The sequence below is a fragment of the Ammospiza caudacuta genome, chromosome 13 (assembly GCF_027887145.1).
Source record: "Ammospiza caudacuta isolate bAmmCau1 chromosome 13, bAmmCau1.pri, whole genome shotgun sequence".
In the NCBI taxonomy this organism is placed as follows: Eukaryota; Metazoa; Chordata; class Aves; order Passeriformes; family Passerellidae; genus Ammospiza; species Ammospiza caudacuta.
Genome location: NC_080605.1, coordinates 22,309,296 through 22,333,407, shown reverse-complemented (window position 1 = coordinate 22,333,407; position 24,112 = coordinate 22,309,296). Strand labels below are relative to the sequence as shown.

At 44.6% G+C, this 24,112-nt stretch overlaps 2 protein-coding genes across 5 annotated transcripts; both read right to left on the bottom strand.

Annotated features, from left to right (window-relative positions):
* Positions 1–7,865: 7,865 nt before the first annotated feature.
* Positions 7,866–18,987, bottom strand: LOC131563397 (carbohydrate sulfotransferase 5-like). Of its 4 annotated transcripts, XM_058813427.1 has the most exons (4): positions 15,958–16,082; positions 15,761–15,854; positions 15,342–15,493; positions 7,866–9,464 (listed from the first exon to the last, which is right to left on the bottom strand). In XM_058813427.1, the coding sequence occupies exon 4, from the start codon at positions 9,434–9,436 to the stop codon at positions 8,255–8,257; it is 1,182 nt and encodes a 393-aa protein (XP_058669410.1). In that variant the 5' UTR covers positions 9,437–9,464; positions 15,342–15,493; positions 15,761–15,854; positions 15,958–16,082; the 3' UTR covers positions 7,866–8,254. The 4 variants fall into 4 exon arrangements, with proteins under 4 accessions (XP_058669410.1, XP_058669413.1, XP_058669411.1 ...); XM_058813430.1 differs by lacking the exon at positions 15,761–15,854 and having other exon boundaries at positions 15,958–16,048; XM_058813428.1 differs by lacking the exon at positions 15,958–16,082 and having other exon boundaries at positions 15,761–15,913.
* TMEM231 (transmembrane protein 231) lies at positions 18,614–23,825 on the bottom strand. Its single transcript, XM_058813432.1, has 7 exons — positions 23,631–23,825; positions 23,385–23,554; positions 22,236–22,364; positions 20,712–20,855; positions 20,336–20,417; positions 20,103–20,208; positions 18,614–19,204 (listed from the first exon to the last, which is right to left on the bottom strand). The coding sequence occupies exons 1-7, from the start codon at positions 23,770–23,772 to the stop codon at positions 19,015–19,017; spliced, it is 963 nt and encodes a 320-aa protein (XP_058669415.1). The 5' UTR covers positions 23,773–23,825; the 3' UTR covers positions 18,614–19,014.
* Positions 23,826–24,112: the final 287 nt, after the last annotated feature.

The window sequence follows — 24,112 nt, the reverse complement described above, 5'->3', positions numbered from 1 at the left end:
GGCCCTCAAAGGCCTAAGGTAGAAGACAGGAGATACACAAACAACACACAATGCACAACAGACAAGTGACACGATACACACGGGGACTGCTCTGCCCTGCACACCTCAGCACTGTGATCAAAAGTGAGACTTGGCTTTCATGGGCCCTAACGAGCCGTTTAATGAACACTCCCCCCTCCAAACTGAACTCAAAAACCCCTCCCAGTAATTCCCAAACAAGCACCATGCCTTCATCCCCACTGTGGGTCACAGCCCTCTACTTATCTCTCAGACATCTGGGGATGCCAGTCTGTGTCAGGTGCAAACAAAGGCCACCTTGTCATCTGGGAAGGTCCTGCTGGCACCGGGGCTGGGGTCTCTCAGACAGCTGTATTAAACAAAACCAAACATCAGTGCCTGATCTTGGCACCGCATCGGCCAAAACCCCACCGCTCTGCTACTCACCGCGCTCCTGAGAAGGCCCGGCACCTCCTAACCCTGACCCTCTGCCACACGTGGAATGCGTCTGCACCTGAAAGAAAGTTAGAACATATGTCAAACACCACCAGGATAACTCACAAGCTGCAAACACCTTATGTCAATCTAGGAACAGCATCTAGAGCCCAAGTACAACCCACATTACAAATTTCAACTCCCCAAGGCTTGTCCTATTGCAGCAGGCCATGCGGCAGGGCAGAACAGCTCCGGCACCGATGTGTGCACGCACCCGTGACACAGAACGTGACAAACAGGGGGGACATGAAACATGACACATCCTGCTTGTGGTGAGGGTCTCGAGGGGAGAAGGCAAAAGGGACCCCAAAGACACACTAGGGAACACAGCACACCGGACAACACGACACAGACCAGAGCTGTTCTGCACTGCCCGCCTGAAAGCTGCCATCAAAAGTAGAGCCTCTCCCTTTAGCTGTCCTAAGAGGCCCTTGGAGAAGATTGCTTTCCCCTCTGCTCATTTTTGAATCTGTCCCAAGAACTCCCAACCTGCTACTCCGCCATCTCCAGGCTGTGGCCCCCGACTTATCTTTTAGATGATCGGTGAGGGAAATCTTGCACCTGAAATGAGTCTGCCTTGGATGGCTCTGTGATGGCCTGTGAGCCTCTGGGACAGCTACAATAAAGAAAACCAAAACCAAAGTGTGAGTCCAGAGTTATGTGGGCCAAATCCCAGCAAGTCAGCTACTTGCCCTCTCCTGAGTGTGCCTGGCTCCTTCAGGCTTCAGCTTGATCCCCATTCCAAGGTGGTGGCCTTCATTAGGAGTGGCACCTGGGTTAGAGAAAGGCACAGTTAAATGGCACTCCTGTGAGTGCAGTGGATCACCTTGTGTGCTCTAAGACATGGCAATGCCTCTGCTAGGCTTCTGAACAGCCTTGTGGGGGGGGGGGCCCTCAAATAAAAAAATAAACACCCTTTCTCACCCTGCTGCCTTCAAACCCCCTTCCAAGAACACCTAAACTGGATAACTGCTCACCCTCCCTCTCCCAGTCACCATCCTCAACTCACCTGAAGCCTCAATCTCAAACATCATCCTTGACACTGGGCAGATCCCTCTTGTGACACGATGAATCTGCTGAAAAATTGTTGTGCTTGAGAGCTGAGCAATAACAACCACTTCTCTCTGCTGCTCACCTTGGCTGCTGGTATCCAGAATTACTTCCTAAAAAGAAAGACAAAGAACAGAGCTGTAACACAGTCACCATACACACTTCTGCTGCAGAGACAAATGGGGCCTCACCTGCTCGGGACAATCCCCTCACCCGGGATGGGGCCCTCTGGCACAGATTTAATCCATCTGAATCTGAAAAAAAAGTTAGGACTAGAGTCACACTGTTGCAGGATAACTGATGAGCTCCAGATATCCTGTGTCTATCTACAACTCCCATCTAGAGTCCAACTACACCCCACATTACACATTCCAAGTCCCCGGGACTTCTCCTATCGCACCAGGCTGTGCGGCAGGGCAGAGCAGCCCCATCCCAAATGTGTGCTGACACCCGTGACACAGGACAGGACGTGACAAACAAAGGGCACAAGACACAGAGACAAAACTCTTGGCAAGGAAAATGGCTGCAAGGACGGAGAGAATACAAAAGGAGATGACCGAGCTGAGACCGATGGTGAGCTGATGAGGCTCAGAGAACCCTGAAGGAAAAAGATGATAACTGAATGATTAATTCAAAGGACAGCAAAGATGGATGCCTAGAAATCCTACGGTCAGAATGCTGTACCTAACCTCATTTTATTGCAAGTCCTAATCCACCATAATGGACCAGGTGGGGCACAGCTGTCCATACAGCTCAGAACAAGACCTGAAAAGACGTCTGACTGGATGCTTCCAAAGAGAGAAGAGAGTCTGATGCCTGTCTGAGCTCCCGAGTCAAAAGTTCTGTGGCCCTGGTGCCAGACCAGGGAATGCAGAGATCACAGATGCTAACAATGATGCCAGGGGTACTGACAGGGCCCTCAAAGGCCTAAGGTAAAAGACAGGAGATACACAAACAACACACAATGCACAACAGACAAGTGACACGAGACACACCAGGACTGCTCTGCCCTGCACACCTCAGCACTGTGATCAAAAGTGAGACTTGGCTTTCATGGGGCCTAATGAGCCGTTTAATGAACACTCCCCCCTCCAAACTGGACTCAAAAACCCCTCCCAGGAATTCCCAAACAAGCACCAGGCCTTCATCCCCACTGTGGGTCACAGCCCTCTACTTATCTCTCAGACATCTGGGGATGCTGGTCCCTGTCAGGTGCAAAGAAAGGCCACCTCGTCAGCTGGGAAGGTCCTGCTGGCACCGGGGCTGGGGTCTCTCAGACAGCTAGATTAAAGAGAACCAAACATCAGTGCCTGATCTTGGCACCGCATCGGCCAAAACCCCACCACTCTGCTACTCACAGTGCTCCAAAGGAGGCCCGGCACCTCCTGACCCTGACCCTCTGCCACACGTGGAAGGCATCTGCACCTGAAAGAAAGTTAGAACATATGTCAAACACCACTAGGGTAACTCACAAGCTGCAAACACCTTATGTCAATCTAGGAACAGCATCTAGAGTCCAAGTACAGCCCACATTACAAATTTCAACTCCCCAAGGCTTGTCCTACTGCAGCTGGCCATGCGGCAGGGCAGAACAGCTCCGGCACCGATGTGTGCACGCACCCGTGACACAGAACGTGACAAACAGGGGGGACATGAAACACGACACATCATGCTTGTGGTGAGGGTCTCGAGGGGAGAAGGCAAAAGGGACCCCAAAGACACACTAGGGAACACAGCACACCGGACAACACGACACAGACCGGAGCTGTTCTGCACTGCCCGCCTGAAAGCTGCCATCAAAAGTAGAGCCTCTCCCTTTAGCTGTCCTAAGAGGCCTTTGGAGAAGATTGCTTTCCCCTCTGCTAAATTTTAAATCTGTCCCAAGAACTCCCAACCTGCTACTCCCCCATCTCCAGGCTGTGGCCCCCGACTTATCTTTTGCATGATGGGTGATGTGGGTCCGTGTTGCACCTGAAATGAGTCTGCCTTGGAGGGCCCTGTGATGCCTCTGGGACAGCTACAATAAAGAAAACCAAAACCAAAGTATGAGTTCAGAGCTATGTGGGCCAAATCCCACCAAGGCAGCTACTTGCCCTTTCCTGAGTGTGCCTGGCTTCTTCAGGCTCCAGCTTGATCCCCATTCCAAGGCGGTGGCCTTCATTAGGGGTGGCACCTGGCTAAGAGAAAGGCAAAGTTAAATGGCATTCCTGTGAGTGCAGTGGATGACCTTGTGTCCTGTAAGACATGTGAAAACCTCTGCTAGGCTTCTGAGAAGCCTTGGGGGAAAGGCTTTTTTTTTTTTTTTCCCCTCAGATAAACAAATAAATACCCTTTCTCACCCTGCTGCCTTCAACCTCCACCCCACACACAACCACAATGACTCCTAACAGGATGCCTGCTTACCCTCCATCTCCTAGTCACAATCCTCAACTCATCTGAAGCCTCAATCTCAAACATCACCCTTGACACTGGGCAGATCCCTCTTGTGACATGATGAATCTGCTGAAAAAAGCCTTGTGTTTGATACAACCTGGAATTTCAAGACATTGCACTCCTCAAAAACCTAAAAAACTAAAAAAAAAAAAAAAAAAAAACCACCAGAAAACAAAAAGACAACCAAAAACAAAACAAACCCACAAAAAACTTAAAAAAAAAACAAAAACAAAAAACCCCCATGAAACAAAAAATGCCCAAAAACAAACAAAAACCCCCAAAAAAATCCAAAAACCAAATCCCCCAAAAAGAACGAAAACAAAAAACCAACCAAAAACCAACCAAAAAAGCCACGAAAAATCAAAAAGTACACAAAAAATACCCCCAAAAAACCCGAAAAACCCCCAGAAAAATCCAACCAAAAAAAAAAAAAAAAAGGAGAGCAAAACCAAAAATTACAAAAGCACCTTACCACTCCTCAACACACAATCCAAAATCACAAACTTAAATCCTCCCTGTATTCTATGTTGTTTTCTTCACAGAATCTTCCAAGCCTCTGTGTTTTAGATGCCCAGAAACACCTGCTGGAAACAAGCTGAGATGGGCTGAAAAAGCCTCTTCACTGAAATGAGAGGAGAGCTCTTACCCCAGCACATCCCAGAGAGGGAATGAAGCCCCTCAGCCAAGGCTGGGGTTAATATACCCCTGATTGTGCCCGCCTCTCGTTCCCATGCCACCCAGGAAAAGGGAGGGGGCAAATCCCACTGGGTATAAAAGCCCCCAGAGCAGCTGCAGCTGTTTGGCTCCTCTGACTCAGACTCAAGGGCAGTAAAGGGCTTGTTAAAGAAGAAAACTCTTCAGAAAAATAGCAGTGCTTTCTTTTTTGCAACAACTACTTGGAGCAGAAGAACAGAAAAGTAGTAAGAAATAAAACTTTGTGGTAAGGTTACATAGCTAGATAAATTGGGTAATTGGGGAATTTGCTGTTACCTTACATAATTATTCTGTGTTTAATAAAAGCCATCTAATAAATTCACACCCAAAACTCCAGCAGCTGAGCTGGCCCTACCAAATCTGTATGTTTATACATACAGTAAACAAACCAAAATCCCAGTACTAACACATCCAAAGTTAGCTTCACTCAAAAACCAATTTACACAGAGTTAATAACACCAAGAAATAAAACAACACACCATATACCACCAATGAGTATAATAGTGAAGAAAAAAAAAACCCACTTTTTTTTTTTTTTTATTTTAAACTAACTTCTTTTATTAGCTAGAAGAAAAGCTTTTGCCAGGACTGTAACAACAACTTCTTCTCCTTCTTCTCCTTCTGAAATGCCCCTTCTCATTCCCAAATTCCTTACAACTTCTGAGTTTACATCCAAGCAAAAAGCAAAATTCGTGCACTTGTGCGTTCGATGCTCCTGTCAGATTCTCTGTTTCCCTCCACATCTTCTTACACTTTCAGTCTTCACGCTGTCCTGCCGTGATGAGTTAAACAGAAGAACCGGTAAATGTTAAGAGAGGATTTCCCTCCCTCTCTCGCCCCCTCCCTTCCCTGCCTCCCTGCTCAGAGCTGGTTTCCTTAGTGCATTTCACTCAATCCCAAGCCGGCAGTGATGCACGCTCACCTCAAGGCTCACAGCTGCTCGGCTGTTGTCGGCTGCATTCGGCTTGACTCGCCTCTTCGGCGCGGCTCGGCTTCGTTCGGCCGAACTCGGAGCCGATCAGTGCGCTCGGCGCGGCTCGGTTCGCTTCGGCCGAACTCGGAGCCGCTCTCTGTCCGTTCGGCGCGGCTCGGCTCGGTTCGGCCGAACTCGGAGCCGCTCAGTGCGCTCGGCGCGCCTCAACTCGCCTCGGCTCCCTGAGGGCGGGCAAGCGGCGCCGCCTCACGTTAAACTCGCCCGGCTCGGGGCTCTCCTGCTGCCGCGTCCCGCGGGCGGCCCGGCCATCGCACGGACACGATCGGGAGCGCGGGGTGGCACAGGAGCTCATTGGGCTGTGACCGCACTCGCGCTAATTAGCGCGCACGAGAGCAGCGGGCTCGGTTCGGCTGAGCTCGGCTCGGTTCAGGCAGCCTCGTAAGCCTGGCCTCGGTTCGCTCGAGGCCATCAGGTTCGGCTGGTCTCGCCTTGGTTCGGCTGAAAAAAATTCTAAATTAACAGTACAAAGGACTGAGGATGATTAGGTCAGAGTACATGCAACCTTAAAAGTAGTGCATTTAGAGGAGTTTAGGACTGAAATTTTCCTGCATATTTGGGATTAGTCATGCAAACCAACAAATTAAAAAAAAAAAAAAAAAAAAAGAGGAAATAAACGTTTTCTACAGTCATTTACTCCCCCATTTTGCCATTTAAAACCACTGTTGCATCTTCTCATGCTGTGGAAGGTGTTTTCACTGGGTCAAAATGGAAGCATCCTAAATGTGCTATACTTAGAATAAATCTACTGATACAGACTTCACGGAGGATGCTACAACTGCAAATTAATTTCTCCATTCAATAAGCTATATCAACCCTATTAAGGAACAAGAATAACTCATAAGCATCTAACAGCTGTATTAATTTTCAAAGGGCAAGACATGGTTTGGATTAAGAACCCAGAATGCTATATGTGGCACTCCCTACAACAGAAGAGCTACGTGAGCAGAGTCCACAGTGGTAAAGGAAACCTGAGAAACTGCGGAGCTGGAAAACGTCGCATTGGTTATGATGAGGGTTGCCCGGCAGCCGAGCGATGGAAAACCACAACACCCAGCATGCCCTGGGAACCAACACGGACTATAGCAAGTTCCGTCCGCTGGACCGCAGCTCCCGGCGGGCGGTGAAGCGCCCCCTTGCCCGCTCAGTTCCCCCGCCGAACAGCGACTGCACCGCGCCGCGGGGCCACCGCAGCTCCGCGCGGCTCCGGACACACCGTGCCACCCGCTCCCGCCCGGCGCCGTCCTCGGCAACCCCCGCTGCCGCTCCCGCTCGGCGCTGCCGCCCGCGCCGCTCCATCCGCAGGCAGTCCCCGCCACTCGCTGCTTGTGCCGCGGGCCCCGCCAGCCCAGCCGCGGTGCCCACAGGCACCGTCGTTCTCCTCGTGTCTTCCCCTGGACTCACCACGCGGTCTCCCGTTCACCGCTCACCTTCAAGTAGCAGTACCAGTGTGAGGCAGAGCGCAGCCACGGAAAGCGCCACTACGGGTTTCGTACCTGGAGTTCCTGGCCAGCAGCTGGCACCGGCGACGTCTCAAAACCGCCAAGTACAGGCTTCATGCTCAGCGGCGGGGCTGGGGACAGCCTCCCCCGGCCCCCACCCGCGCTCATTCTGAGCGTCTGCGCCCGCGCGGTGCTGGAGCATCACCGGTGCCCCAGGGGTTTCTCGGGCGCAGCACCGAATATTAACCGTACACGAACATCTGTCTCTGCTATCGAAGTTAAACGGATCACTTCCGTGCAGCAATATAATCGATACGCAAATTTTCAAGGCTTACTAAACTTCCCAGTGATCTTCACAAATTGCTTATAGTTGTACAGAGAGAGGATAACGGTATGGAGTGCGGTGGCAGGACCAAGCGTGCACTTATTCTTTGTCACAGTATTAGAACACAACAGGGACAGCATTAAAACGCTATTTCCACTGTGATTCCACTGAAAGTTTCTTCATATCCTTTGGTTCTTGCAATCCAAGCAAACATTACATTCAAGTATCTGATTGTAAATATTGCCATTCCAAATAAACCCCTATGAAATCTATCAATAAATAAGGTTTCCATTTAAGCCTTTTACAACACAGCTGCTGCAGTTGCCCCACCTTTTGGAAAACTTGTATGGTAAGATTTAAAACATCAAAAGAAGTCTGAAAAAAAATATACAACTGCAAAACAACTTTAAAGAAGAAAGTCAAGTGAAGGAATTTACTATTTACTTTGTTCCATATGTACAAATAAAGAAATGTGATTCTTAAATATTTAAAGCATGAAAAAAAGAAGTGAAGTATTATCCAAAAACAGACATCTTTGAGAATCCATCTTTTAATAGAAAGTGCTTAAATTACATTCTTAAAACAATGCTGTGAGCAGCACAGTAACAGGCTGACCAAGTATCTTGCTGTCTTTTTTTTTTTAATATGTAAAAAACTCAGGGGAAAAAAAAACTTACATTAACAGAAAAGGAGCAGACGAAAAGATAAAGTCATCAGCCAAGGATTTTCCAATTACTATATGCTGTGCAGTATAGAAATATTCAAACAACTACCCTGCCCCAACTCCCCAGATCTCTCAAAAATGTCTCAGTGCTTTGGATTAAATGATGACCAGCTGAATTGATTTTGTCGTCTTGGCAACACCAAATCTAATGTCAGATCTCTTTGTTCTTTTTCCGAATCCACTAGCTGATAACCAAGACTGTTTATAGCACCTTTGCAAACTTCCTGTATTTTCTTAACTTTCTGAAAAGAAAGAACATTTCTCCAGGCCTGTGAAACACTAACTGCATCTCGGGATGTTATTTTGAAGGCTTCTTTTTTTTCCCCCGGTCCCTGTCCATGAGTGATATTATAAACCCAGCTTTTGAGCCTGGGAGTCAAACTAAGATCTGCAAATTTATACATTTCTGAGATTTCTGATAATGGATCTCTTACCAGATCTTCAAAACGGACCATTAAATAGCGATCTTTCAGGAAATTAGGTGGTTTTAGAGTTGCTGTTTCATAAATCTGAACATGACTTCTACAAACCTCTTGCATTACTTTGTATTTGCTATCTTCCACTTTAGTGCCATTGGTACTCAAGACAATTCCATTGTCACGGGCTAACGCTTTTACCGATTGTTCCCGTGACTTAACAACTGCCCTGGGGTCACGGACCAGGTGAATAATTTTGAGATTCAGGGATGGATCAGTGAGGAGGGGGTATAGGACCTTCAAGTCAAAGAATCTAACTTCCTTGATGACAACATGGCTGTAAGTTTTACAGGCTTCCTCCACCTTGCTGAATGGATACCGTCCACAAAGAGTCTTGCATGCCAGTTCACTGGTTATGTCGGTACGTTGAAAAGAGTCACAAGCAGGAGCTGAACACAGAGCCCGACTTGCTGCCCACTGGAAAAGATCGGATAAGTTTCTTTTCCAAGGCATGTAAGCATCAAACACAGACATGTCACACAGAAAGACCGACCTGACTAAATCCCGCACTGCCATGTGTAAGACTTTGGCACTGTTCTGGTACATTGTAACCCACACGTGCCATGCAGGCTCCATCAGGTAGAAGACACTGGGGTGCTGGCTGAAAAGTTGACCAACAAAAGAAGATCCTGACCGCCAAGAGGAGAGAATAAGTATGTGGACTTGTGATGGTTTCTCCTCAGACTGAGGCATGAAGCTACTGTACCGGGCATACATGAAGAGTAAGAATCCAGTCTGAACTGTAACAAAAATTATAACAATTGTGCTAGGAATCCGAATCCTTGCCATTCTCACCGAGGAAGAGTAATGAAAAAAGCTGAAAAAGAGAAGGGAGATACTGGTCAACCATTGCTCCTGTCGCACAATAACAATACAACACAACTTAGACAATACAAACTCTTGCATTAGTAAAACCTTTCTTCAAATGTGCATGTATGTATGTGGCATTAACTGCTTCCTTAATCAGCTGCACTTGGGGATGATCACTGTAGGTGACAGCTGTTGGGGAAAAAAAAGGAAGTAATGTGTGACAGTAAGACCACTGCAGAAATAAGAAAACAAGTAAATGTTCCATTTTGAAGAAAACCTTGGGTTGATGCAGCTCAACCCTTGGATTAAAAAAAAACAAAACAAAACTACAAAATACACAAGGCCCTCAAATTGAACACTGGTAAACACCGCACTAAAAAAATAAGGAAAAAAAAGTTTCTGACTCGCTCAACTGTATTTCCATTTCAATTTAACATTACAAGGATTTCTATCCCCTAAAAGGAGAGGATGCAAACATTGGTAGCTGTGGGTGCTGAAATAAAAATCATCTAATGTGAGCGCTGTACCCTACAGTGGCCACAGGGTGCCATTCCAATTGGTGTTTGTCCACAACCCTCTGTTTTCCAAACCGCAGGAGGCAGAAGATGGATGAAAACTCACAACCTGAAGCCACACCTGGCCACAGGTGACAAAATTTAAAAGCTCCTGACACGTATCTTTGGTCTGGAGCGCATACACCCCAAGACAGAATACGCTGAGTTTGCATTCAAGAATTACCAGTTTGGGAGTTAGATTTGTCTAGCATATAACTCCTAGAAAATCTTAGGCATGTCAAGCCCAAGTGGATTTCTGCTTTACTTTGCAGTCAAAGTTCAAGACACATGCACCCCCCCCCCCCCCCCCCAGCTTTTAACTAGATATTTTGGCACCTACCCTTTTGTGCTCTCACTCATGCAGATTCCACTTGCAAGCAGACAGTAAATGTTAGCAGGCAAGGTAAAGGAAAGTAAGACTCCTCATGTATGCAGATCATCTCAGAAGTTCTACAAATACCTATTTGTTATCTAGCTGCATTTGCAATTACAATTTTTTTCTTGTTACAGTGAAAGACACATTTTTCAACACACTCTGAACTCTTGAAAGAAAATCATGCAGACTAGTAAACAAAGATATATTCATTTGACATAATAAATTGAATTAAATGATCACCCATTACAAAACCTTTATGTACACTGCATATTAAAAATGTGAAACTCAGCTTCAAAAGTCTGTAGCAGCAAAAGTATACAGGAGTTCAACAAATAATCACATTGATTTAAAATAAGTAAGGGAAGAAAAGCCTTCCAAGGACTGTTAAAGGCAAAAACGAGGCTACAGCCCATGGCTTAGCAATTCCCTAAACCATGGACAGCCCATGGTATACTGTATTGCAGTGACCTGCTACAAGAAACAAGGCTTAATGTATTACTTCCTCCTTAGCCGTCTGCTACTTGCTACTCTCAGGCACAAGAGCAGATAGATAAATCCTTAGTTTAGTTCAGCTTGGCCATTCTTCATAGATAAAATCTGCCTTGTTGAAATACTGATTTTTTTGCATATTACATCTCCAGAAGCATCTCTAAGTTTGTCTGTTCTGTGAGGATCACCAGCAATCCAGCAGCCTGCACTGACACTTCACCAGACAGAGGGGATGAAAGAATCTAAGCTGAAGTCAAAGCTGAAGTTTCATTTTCTAATTGAAAGATTTTTCTTGAAACAGGCTCTATGCCTGAAAGTCAGCCAGACACAACTACCTTGGATCTTTTTCTTGAGTGCAAAACGTGGGTCATTATCTAAACTAAGACTGCATTCTGCAGCTCCTTGCAGTCTCACTTATTATGTAGCTTTCAGAAACTCAATTATGCTTTTTAAAGAATAAATGTGCTTCCACTCTAGCTACACAGAACTGTTGCTCCACTCTAATCATGCTGCAGAGCTGCAACACGAACTGCTCTTTACATGTTATTAGCAGAGTGCGGGAGACTGAGGAATAAAAGCCAAAAGCTGTCTTTTACATTCACTTTTGCCTTGACTCTCTCAGACCTCTCCTTGCTCCAGTTCCCACGCAAGTAGTGTTGCAGACAACACTGTGCCAAGGAAAACACAGATAACGTGAGTGTTAGTCCACAATATGTGTCTGAACTAACAAGACTCAAGCGCTACAAATAACATCAAATGACTACAGCTACACTTCATTATGATAGAAACTGCAAGAAAAAGGTGCAATGCCAAAGTAAAACACTAAGTAAATACCAGTTTTCTATATTTAAGATTAATTTTCTTTCCTTTTAGAAAAGTTGGAGTGTTTCTAAGGAATATACACACATGTAGACACCATCAAATAAAAAGCATAATTACACAGGAAAATACAGCATCTGTAAAGTATTCTCTTGTGTGGCTTCCACTGCATAAGGCCAAATATACCACTTTCTCTGTGAACCGTGCCCTTTTTCTGCACTTCTCCTCTTGGGCGTGTGTAATTCTATTTTCTTACCACTTTTAATTGCATTCTGCAGTTAAGGTGATTTTAGCCCAGGTTAAAATCGCATTCCCCTAAAGTACAAATTTTTTAACCCAACAAGGTCTTCTGTGATTTTTTGATGAACTTTAGCTGAGGCAGAAAGCAGCTGTTATAAAGCCCCTTCTCATAGAGTTGCTGAAGATCTATATATGTATCTATATATATGTATCTACATATTTATAAATCTACTGAATAGATTACATTATATCATTGCCTTAGTTGTGGACTTGGCATTGTTGGACTTAATGATCTTAAAGGTCTTTTCCAACATAAATGATTCTACAATTCCAAATGTGAGGAGCGGGACCTCACGATACAGGCTACTTCTGATCCTCCACCTGTTCCACTGCAGGGCTCGCTAGATGGTGCTGTTAGGCAAGCTTGCTCTTTCAGCACAGAAAGGCAAAATGCCGAAACTGCACACTGAAGCTCCATGCTGAAACACTAGTCTGTGACTTGCTTTGCATTGCCTCTTTCTGCTAGTGCCCTCCTCCTCCACCAACAGCTCAGTGGCTCCACCTGCTCACCCCAAGCTCCTCTCCGGAAAGCAATATTGGGGTTTGTTACACCTCCTTTTATCCTGCTTTGTTCCACATAAGTGCTTCCTCATAGTGCACCTGCCTGACTATAGCATGCCTGCCAACTGCAAACATGGGGGGGAAAAGGAGAACCAGCAGAGGGGCCGGATGTTTTAGCATTACCACCACTTCAGCTGCCATCTCAGTGACAAAATCAGACTGACCCCAAGTGGCAAGGGAGCTACAACAAGCAGAAAAACAGGCTGTAACGGGCCTCAAGTTGCAGCAGACAGCACTCCAACACCTCTTACATCTCTCAGCTGAGACACATGAAGTATGGCAACACTCAGTAGCATCACAATATGTGTTTCTGTAAGTAATGAACACACCTTACTATAAGTTATTTTACTAACAGTTACACTGTTATTCCTTTTCTGTGATAGTAGTAGTACTTCTTCGGTGATACTATTTCTTCAAGGAGAGCTCTGGTAAAGAGAATCATTAGAAGTCTCTCAAATTCCTGAGGCACAATCATCCCTTCACAGGACAACGCAAATTTTCAAAATGTGATCTGAAAAGCATTAGCTTATATGGTTTAGTTGCCAGTCCTGAATCAAGCTCTGTTCCTGGGCTTGCCTGCTAACAGCTAATAATGGAAACAAGATCGTACACTAGATGAGCCCTGGGACAATTCCAAAACAACTATTCTTACATACTGTCCAAAGAAAATTATTTATACAAACTGGCCAACAGAGCAGTCATTTTCTTCATGGCTTAAACTGTCTCTGATAGACTGCTGAGCTGCAGGGCCACTAGTATCTGCTTGCCAAGAAACTAGATACATAACAGAAAGCTATCCAGTTTTACCAAGCAGGGTAAAAATACAGTCAGTGATACTACTGATCCCAAAAAGATCTCATTTCTAAGATGAGCACTTTTCAGACCCAGAAAGGCAGAAAACAAAGAAAAAAATTGTCCACTGGATGATCATTTAGCTCGTGCTTCTAGGGACTTTTATTTGTTTGTCACATAAGACATATAATGTTGGAATCAAGTAATCAGATCTTTTCAGGTCAGCTCTGAAAGGAGTAGAGTTTCTTAGTAACTTCCTTTCAGCACAGAATTCAACCTGAAGAGACTTAATCGAGTAGCAAAAACTAACTTTATAGCTAAAAAAGACCCTCCTATTAAACTGCAATTTTTTTTTTCTGTGATATTAAAAAGACTGTAGAAAGACAGAAAGAGTGCCTCATATTAGAGCTGTCAAAAACCATGCTGTCTTTGAGCTTTGGACAAAAGGCTGGGATGAAATACTCCCTCAGAACAAACAATTCTGGGTCTGTTGTGGGAAGACTGAAAAACCAGGCTGGATTAAAGCAAAAACATTTCAGTGAAGAATTACAAATACCTGCTCCCCTACAATGACCTCTGAGCAACTGAATCTCAACTGTCTTTGTCAAATTTGGCCATTTTCTGTCTGAGAAAATTTCCAGCGTACTTTCATTTTAAACAGTCCATGCAGCATTTTTAAAGTCAAAGAACTTACAGATTACACAGAAATTACTTCAATTAACGTACTCAGTTGTGGGTCCCTTTCAGCTCAGAATATTCTGTGATTCTGTTGATTTCCCAGATTGATTTCTTCCACTGAAAAATGAATAATGCTGCATTATGTGCACAACCTTTTGTTACCCAAAAATGACTGTCCTGTATGCTGACCTTTCTGAGCAATCATTCAAGATGAATGTAATTATCTCTTATGTACTTAAAATTCACCAAATGCAGCAATACTGACTGTAAAAAGAATGATACCAGTGAATGCCATCACGCATTTTATAGAATTATTAGGAAAACGTTTATTCATGGCATGATAAATAGAGCAAAGATCACCTGAAGGTCTACTTCTCCTCATCAAATTCACTCACTGCATTCTTCACCTATCAGACATTGCACCAATGCAATCTCACCACCAAAATAGGTTCTGTGAGCTAACGTTAGAAACATAGTTTGCTACTCAAAAAAGTAAAATGCTGGAACACGACAAAGCTGGTCAAAGAATAACACACAACAATATTACTAGTAATTCTTGCAGTAAATCACCCCACTGACAAAACATCACTTTCCAGTATTCTTATGCAGGTAGAAATCACACATCTTCATAAGGCAGAAGCTTACTGTATCAACAATATGCAGATTGGTATTTGAATGGGTACAGAAAAAGTTTGTTTGGAGGGTGTGTTCTAGGATCACTGGTAGTCCTAAAAGTTAAAAGACTTTCCGATACTAAATAGGTGAAACTCATAAGCCCGCCCAATTTTTTTAAAATAGCATAGCAAAGCTACAACTAAAATAATAAAATACAGTAAATATACTGTAGTAATTCTGAATTATAACATTATATTAGCATTTCAGGTGATACTGCTAATTCAGCTTTTGGAAATATACTTCTTTTTAGAATCTAGTGCTAAATCAGATTTGAAGAATTGTTTCCAGGAAATCATCACAATTAAAGACTTTATAATACAATGAAACATATCATCCATTTAATTATATGATCATTAAAGTTCTTTTTCTAAAAGGTACTGTTTCCTTTGGGAGATTTAAAAATATTTTTAGAGTTAGATAAAGTCGTCCAGCCAAAGCGAATGGCAGTGCCAAAGCATAGCCTTATAATACCTATTTCTATATGCACTGCAGCTGAAGATCACAAAATGTTTTCAGCTACTAGAATTACTGGTGTTCAAGAAATGAGGTCTGCTTAGCTGCAGCTTTTGTTACCAATTTTACGATAGCAAAACTGGCGTGACAAAGAGACACCGGCAGTGACTGAATGCTATTCACTTACTTGAGACTCTGTCGGCACTGCTACAATAGCGTCCTCAAATTCAAACAGTCCGAGGACGATTGGACTGAGGTGCGCCCTGTGTGCCTCACTTGAAGCAACTGTTGCAGCTAAGAAATACTGACAAATGCTTCCGATCAGCATGTCACCTTCACCTAGAAAGAGGCGGGACACAACAAAAAATGAGAAGGCATTTCCTGAAATGATGGGAAGGGTTCTCTAAACTCTCTCATCTCCAACTAAACGAAACCACCTTAACCTGAATCAGCCACGTTCCATAGGGAAAAGGAAGAAGAAAAAAAAAAAAAAAAGGAGGGGGGGGGGGGAGGCGGGCCCCAGAGGAAAGGAGAGAGAGGGAAGAAAATAAAACAACCCCCCAAAAACCCACCTAAAATAACCAGGCTGATTTTCGACAGCTTTACCTCTATCGGTGCGACATCGGCTCCGCCGCAACTGGTATCACCGCTAGTCCGCCGCCACAGGCAGGGGCGTGCGTAACCCGCTCAAAAACATCTCCTTTAAAGTACCGTTGTTTGAGACCGGAAAAAAAAAAAGGTCTGACCGGGCCTTCCAATGCCGCGGCATAACCGCACCCCCACCCGCATCAGCCTGCCCGTACCTTGTCGCCGCCTCCCGCCACCGCCGCGGCTCCGAGCTGCCGACAGGGACAATGAACCGCTTTCAGACGTGGCCGAGGCGCCGGGGCAGCGGGAGGAGCGCGAGAAGCCGATCCGCCCGCCCCCGGAGCATCCCCGGGCAAAGGCGCAGCCCGGCAGAGGCGGTGCGCTGGCCTGTCCCGCCCCGCAGGGTCCCGGCTGGCTCGCCCAAACCGGCTCGTGGCAACGCCGCAGCAGCCAGCGGCCCGCCGCCTCTCCTCCGCGGGGTCCCGCGTGCCTCGGGCCTTCCCGCCGTAGCAGCCCCCTCCATCCCGGCCCAGCACCCCCAGGCGAATAGAGCTCGCCGCGGCCGCGTCCCGCTCGCCTCGTGCGAGTGGACCGAGAGGATAATACCCCCTGCAAAACGGGCTGCTTCGTGAGTTAAAAAGCTGCGAGGTGGTTTCTTTTCTCCTAGTTCTACCTCTTAAAACACGCCCGAAGCATGGCTTCTTAAACGGCCATGTAAGAGCCGAGTTCCCACGTCAGTTTATGCATAGGACTTTTAAGTTAAAGCTGCTTTCTTTTTCCTTCTTACAGAACCTTGATTAATCCTAGCGAGCCACCATGTCCTTTCTCAATGACGAGCATTTAGATTGCTGTCATATGCATACAGAAAAGATCTGTGTAGTAGAACTGTGGTGCATGGTGGTGGTTTTGACTTTTTGTGTTGCTTAGCAAGCCGAAGGAAGAGTCCTTGCAGACAGCTTTCTGAGAAAGGCTCTTCCTTCCTAAGCCTCTTCTAACGCTGGTTGCAGTGGATCCTCAGGTACGTATTTTTCCCGTGTAGTTCAGTTTGTTGCTTAAGCTACAAAATCTTGCTTTTTTTTCTATTGCTTGGTTACTTACAAAAGCAGAATGTCTCTTCAAGCTCAAGAAAGGAGTCAGAACTGTGAACCAAGAACTACAGTCAGTATGAAAATCATCTAGGAAGTGACCACAGCAGAGGTATCACAGGGTTTTTTCCCTGCTGTGGTAACATCTGCCTTTATGGCTCCTTTTACCCTGCATTCAGTTATTAGTCCCAGTCATGAAAGACCTCTTTGACAAGAAATGGAAGGATGGCTTCAGGTCATATTAAACAATTACATGCCACCTGCAAGTAACTAACTCTTTTGATTGCCTCCTTTTAATGTATATAGTTCTTTGCTTACATTACTGTAGAGGATTTTTTCCAGTTTTCGCCATCTGAAGGAAAAGAGAAACTTAAGGATATTTTTCTCTGTATTTCTGGAACTAGGCCTGATCTCCATTTCTTATTTCACATGCATTCACTGAACTGTTGCTCTCAGCAGCATCACTTGTTCGAACTTAATGTGAAAGGCTACAGCAGGAGAAAAAAGTGAGAGAGGGATTAATGGAGTCTCCCAGTACTGTGGCTTTCAGGCATTAGTCTCTTCTGTGTTTCTGTTGCTACCTAAAAAGACTTCTGTTCAGCTTGGAAGAAGATTCTTATGCATTCCATTTTTGTGGGAGTAGAACACTCAAACCCTTAAACTGCGGTCCTGTGGTCTCTCCAGAGATTTCTACCCCTTGCTCATGTCCACCTTAATGCTTGTGCAGATGTAACAAGTTCAGTCAGGGAACTGACTTGCCTGAAAAAATGATGATATATTTGGTAAAGACCATCTTCACTATAATCAACTCCCTGAATTAACTCATGCAGTCACACAAGCACCATTACTGCTGCAAGGGAGAGCACACCAAATGTACACCAGCAGGAGATATGGGGGAAACAAGCTCACAGCCCCCTTCGTTCATGCTGTGCAGTGGCTAGAAGCACAAAAAAGCAGTAGACAGTTGCTTTGACTCTGGAGATGTTGATACGAAGCCAGTTATCAGTAGCCCTACGCTGCCACATAGAGACTTCAAAGATCCAAGAGCAAACTGGAGACTTCTGGTAAAGGTAGCTCTCCCAGCTGCCAGGATGTTCAATTCTAGAGGATGATGGCCAAAAGATGGCCTACTGCTCAGCTGCTCTTTCATATTTCATAGCTGTACCATGTCTTAACAGTTCAAAAGAACCAAAGACACTTGGATTTTTTTGGAGAATTCTAGCATCTAGAATTGTTTTAAATTCTAGATTTACATGTCCTGCCATAACACTGCTTTGCTAGAATTAATTCTTTAATAAAAAACTGAAAATATAATGGAAATTTTGTTGTTTTCTCTTGTAAGCTTGCCTAGCATAAAAAGTAAGCCCAGAAAAAGAAGATAAAATAATCTTCCCTATGACCACCACCATCAAGAATTAGGGACATAGTCTTTCAATGTCTACCAGGTGATTATAATCTTTATCTGTTCTAAACAATTTAAGCTCTGAAGGTAATTATTCACTTGCTTTGAAACTCTGAGGCTTCCCCGGCACAATTTTTTGCTAGTTTTCTTTCAATAGATAAAAGGATTCTCTGTTTTACTATTCACAATCCACAATTAATGGTCACGTGCTACAGTAATACCAGTAGTAAATGGTTGTGCAAATTTTGCACACACTATCACCCAAAACCTGATTTCTCACATCAACCTTGAATTTATTCATCATCCAATTTAATAATTAAATTGCTGATTAAGTATAGTCACAGTTACAGAAGTGCATCTCTGACCTTAACTCATCCCTGCAGTTTTCCACTTCATGGTGCACATACATAAATGCATGTACAAATAACTCTTGACAACTCTAAGAGTGCAGTGAATTGATTTACAACAAGTAAAATCAGTTAATGTTGTTACTTTTAGCATATTTTTATTTTCAGTTTTCAAAATGGTTTTTGACGCATTTTCCAGTTGCAAAAAAATAACTAGGCTGTTTTTTACTGTCAAATATATAAACTTTTCCAGCTCCAAAGCAGTGTTCCTAAAGAAATTAGGTGAATTAACATGTATTTTAAAAAACGATGCACAAACAGAGCATACTTAAAATATACTTACAAAATTCTGACCTTCTGAAGTAAGAAGTGTATAGAGAATAAAATCAGGTAACTATTTTTGAATGGCATTTCTATAAAGTCTTCTCAGGCATCTCTTCAGGACTGGTGCTGTTTGTAGGATAGTACTGGAGATACAGGCAGAACTGGTGATACTGGAATTGTAGTCAACACCTGATTCTGGAACAAAAATGTCTTAATCCTACCGAACACCCAAAGAAAGATAAGGAGGATGCTGACATACTGGATCCAGGCAAATTTAATAATTTCCCAAAATCCTGGCTGATATTTAAGGAAAGTCAAGGAGTGTTAATAGAGAAACTTCTGATGCTACCATTGCAATATCTAAACAAGGAAACTCATAGGCAGAAAGGCACAAACCTTGTTACGACATCGGTTTGTGTCACAAATGCTAAGCCTCTGAACCACAGAAACAGCTAAAAGCTTTCCACCACAGTAAGTAACAAAAGCTGGAGAGAACATCTGTTCTAGAAGACATCTAAACCAATTCTAGGTAAAGTACCTGCTTTGTGCCTGAGTCATCAGGAAGTACTTATTGCTAATATTCAGGCAGGTAAACAAATCTTGTAAGAAGTGTGCTCCATACAGATTCTTCTAAATGCAGACTTGTTCTTGTCTCAGAAAAAGAACAAAGAACATAATCAATGAAGAATTACTTTTTCAAAAGAAAAAAATTCTGGTCTGTCTGCACATGAACAGATGTAACAGCCTCCCACTGCAGGAGTTATTATTTGGTGAGATGATCTTGCATACAGATTTTTAATCATTTGCTTTAGGTCACAGACTACAGTATCATGTTCTGTGAGTGACATCTGTGACAGATCGGGACAGCAGGTACTGCAAAACCAAAGCAAGATGTACTACGAATATTCCATGACAATAGCTAACAAACTGCTTTAAAGGCCTTTTTAGCAAAGCTGAAAAGCAACACGGGTTACCAATAAAGAAAGGCAAAAAGCGGTTATGAAGGCACAACCATCTGAAGGAATGGACAAATAGGTATTTCATCAGCTCCAGAACTGTAACATTTGCTTAGCTAACAAAAAAAAAAAAAAAAAGTTTAGCAACACATCTAAGAGAAAACATTTTCATTTGACCTGCACGTGGTGGAGGCTTAAATAATGTAACTCTGTTATGTCACAGTTTGCACAGTTTTTGAAGGATATAAGATAACTTCCACTGGGTAATGAATAGTGGCATTAATGATAAATGGTGTATCCGTTGCTCTTCCAGTCATCCAAACAGGGCTGGGATCTGAAAAGACTGTTGTCACTATAACAGAGAAAGGAAATGTCCAGGTTAAGGGGCTTTTAGATATTAATACAGAAGTCATATACCTCACAAAACAGCTGCCAATATGCTAACTACTACTGTCCTGTAGCTACACATTCAGGCTTACCATTTCTATCCCAATATGCCGCAATGATGTTTGCCAGATCGTAGTCACTTGCAAAAGGGCTTGTGCCATTGACCACCGACACCTGTTACAACAAGGAGACACTTTAATTATTCATCCAGTCTTCAAGATAGTAATTCTGAGTTTCTTACACAAAGTAACCATGCCCTTCAAGTAATGAACATAAACATTAGACTGAACATCTTGGCAGAATAACCTCTTCCTTGTAGTCTAACAAGAAAACACCAGTTCAAAAGTCTTACAGTTCACTCTGTGCAATAGTACAAATAATTAGGGTGTCACCTAAGAGATACTAGGAGGATTAAGAGATTGGGGTGGGGAGGTTGAATTGATGGGGAACGGACAAACATTTCCTCACATTGTATCTGGTATCCAGTCCACAGTGGTTAAGTAATTGCCTCTGGTTTAATTTCAAATCTCCATTCATATAGAGTTGAGACCCTGGCACAGGAGAAAAAAACTGAAGAAAAGCCATGCTCTGCATCACAAATGTTGACATTCTCTGAAATAGTGAACACAAAAAAGGAAAATTTAGCAGGGAGGAGGAGGGACACAATGTACTTTTCTACCTCTTGGTATCTACACATTTTTCTACATGGAATTGATTTTTCTAGGACTCCCAAGTTTCAGATCACCTTAGTCTATACAAGAGACCACCAAATAAAAAATATCACTTTTTAAAAAAAGCAAACTACCTTAGCTAATAGCTAACTAACTTTATTATCTCAACAAAGTTGAGATTCAGTGAAGTGCAATGTCTGTGGCCAATGACCAAAAGTTTTGACTAGCCTTAACATGTAAAAAGCAGCAAGGTGACTAAAACACATTCACTGGAGACACACTTTAAAAAAACTCAGCAGTCAAAATCAAGGACTTGTACTCTGCAACAAGAACCAGATAAAGAAGGGAGGTCCTTAGTTCTTATCAACCACTCAGTCTGAAGGAAAATTTCCACATTTACAGTGGGATAAAAAAAAGTGTTGCGAATATGGTAACTCTCTGTGATACTAATACCTGACCAAATACTTCAGCCCAAAATCAGGACTGTTGGGCCTTTATTCTGGGCCTCTGGCTTAAGAATGTTTTCTACACCACATAGCTATGCTTGCTAAGCTTGTCCATTTGCAATCAGCAATACTCTGTAAAGAAACAGCCTAATCTCCCTAGGAAAACAACTTTTTGTCTGTGTGGCTGCACCCAACGCAGCTCTGTATTACTGCTCCTTTCAGATGTATCCCTGGGTTCTTTGTGTGCTGGTGGTTTACTCTTTGCTTTAAGGTATTACTTGCACTGCCATTTGAGGTACAATGGCAGCAGAACTGCACTGTCTTGTCTTCCTATAACACTTCCTCGTCCCAGTTACAAGATACAGAAGATCCTGGCAGATGATTATCGATGCTTCACGAGCTGTTAAGCAAAATGTAAGGAGTTTTAGGCTGCTGCAACAGCCTAACTCCCCACCTCAAAAAATGAACTGGTTATGTCAAGACGCAGCAGTTTGTAGGAATGCACATCCTTCTGCCTATTGCAAGAATCTCAGTTATTTTCAGGTGCCACCCACACTGATACTCACTGTTGTGCATTTCTGTCCTGTACAGTGAGTGCACTACAGCCCAAGAGAATATAGAGCTTTAAAATATTCAAAAAAAAAAAAAAAACCCACAAAATAAACAAACCCTAACAAAGCATATCAAAATACACACGAGAGCTAGACTAGGAATGACACAGCAAAGGGGGAGAAAATAAAATATTTTTCAGTAAAACACCTATTTTGGATAGGAATTTCAAATGTGGAAGGTTTTTTTTTCATCTTTTGTATAATCACTGCTGGAATTTTACAATAGGTCTATACATCACAACAAACAAAACTAAAAATGCTCACATATAGCTGGTAGGAAAAGAGTAGAATCAGCTGAACGCCAACTACATGCTCTGTTGGTTGTAATGGAAGTTCCAGTTTAAAATGCAACTGATCCATTTTGCCATCTTGATTTTTGTCTTCTTCTCTCATCTAAATGATTTTTTTTAAAGACAGGAATTTCTGTTAGAAAGAAAACCAAAAAAGTAAAACCCCAGGGGACCCTACAACTGCAGCACGCACATACCAAGGAAGCAAACAGACTGCACAGTCAGGAATGTAATAAAAAGCTACCTATTTACAGAGGACTAGAGACAAAAAGCTAACACTGCTGTCTGTTATACAAGGTCTCACACACCCCTCCAGGGACGAAAAGTTTACTTCAAGGTCTTTTCTGCCCTAGACCATCCCAACCATCTTCCTTGCATGCCACAAAGCATGCCTTGGTGCTGATCTTCTGTGTAAGAAGCAGTTCAAATACATGACTGGTGGTCAGGCTTCTGCCTCCTGCTATTGTAGGATGCCTCTTAAATGGCCTCTGTATGCTGATTCCTGGCAGTAAGCCAAGGCTTGCTACGCTTGCGCGCCAGTGTTCAGTACTTCAGCTACTTGCAAAATATAGGAGGGCTCATAAAGAGGCAGACAGAAAAATAACTGCCACTGTGAAATCCCATAAAGAAAAGTGACTGCAAGGCAGAGATTATGTGTTTCTGAAGGCACATATCTACTTCCACATCTAGGTGTACCCTGCAGACTTCACATAATGACAAGCCATGTAGCCAGGATAGAGGGGCACAACTAATTTGATGAAAGTAAACCGACGTGTTCATACAAAGCACCAGCGGTGTTCATGGACGTGGTTTAGTGGCAAAATTGTTAGCGTTTGATTAATAACTGGATTTGGTCTTACGGGCTTTTTCCAACCTAAGTAATGCTACGATTCAGTAACACTGAGAGGGAGTGAAACGGGACTCATTAAAATTCCAGCAAATCCCGATGTGAGGCACAAGGTTATACATAAAGCTGCTGCTACCTGAAGGCAGCAGTGCCTGACGGGCCACCCGCTCAAAAGCGCCATCAGCACTCGTGCCCTGAGCCGGCTGCCGGTCCACTGGCCCCACTCTGCAGCCTCGCTTCTCGCCAGTGTTGCCGGGCCGCCCCCGGCAGGCCTACCGACAGGAGCGGGACTCGGAGCCGGTCCTCCTGGAGCCTGTTGAACGCTGGGAATGTGCTCCACGCCAAGAAGCTGCCCGGGCCGGACCCGATGGTGGCGACGAAGAGAGCCTCGTACCGGAAACGAACAGTGGGCTGCTCCAGGTACGCGCTCTGCTTCAGCCAGAAACCTGAGGGCAGAAACAGCACGAGATTTCAGGGCTGCGCCAGACCCGGCCAGGCCGCGTGGGGTCCAGCGGCGCTCACCGTGGCTCCGGTAGGCCACCAGCAGCGGCGGCACATAGGTGAGCGCCGTGATGAGCAACAGCGCCAGTGCAGCGGCGGAGCAGAACCCAGCCCGGTAGCGCGTGTACAGCGCGGGATGCGAGTACAGCTCCACGCCAGCCATGGCGAGCGGCCCTCAGCGCCCACAAGCACGCTCCCTGCCCGCACTCGCGCCGGCCGCCGCCGCCCGCGCCTTCAGCGCCTTCACTGGGCGGAGCGTCGGACTGACGAGACGCCGCGCCAATCAGCGCCGAGGGGACGGGCCCACCAGCCAATGAACGCGCACCGCTGCCTCCCGGGTCGGTCGGCGAGATAGCGCCCGGCAGCAGGATGGGGACACACGAATGGGGACACCTGCCGGGGCGATGAAGTCTGTGGAGCGGCTTCGAGTGCCTCGGGAGCCCTGCGGGCGGCTTCGCACCCGGCAGGTGACTCCGCGTCCGGACGTCACAGTTCCGCCCCGC

Coding starts and splice junctions, on each gene's coding strand:
- TMEM231 (XM_058813432.1), bottom strand. CDS start 23,772: ATGGCTGGCGTGGAGCTGTACTCGCATCCCGCGCTGTACACGCGCTAC. Junction 23,555..23,630: donor GGTGGCCTACCGGAGCCACG/GTGAGCGCCGCT, acceptor TTCTGCCCTCAG/GTTTCTGGCTGAAGCAGAGC. Junction 22,365..23,384: donor TCCGAGTCCCGCTCCTGTCG/GTAGGCCTGCCG, acceptor AAAATCATTTAG/ATGAGAGAAGAAGACAAAAA.
- LOC131563397 (XM_058813431.1), bottom strand. CDS start 18,987: ATGCCATTCAAAAATAGTTACCTGATTTTATTCTCTATACACTTCTTA. Junction 9,465..18,919: donor CTTCAGAAGGTCAGAATTTT/GTAAGTATATTT, acceptor TCTCTTTTTCAG/CTTTTTTCATTACTCTTCCT.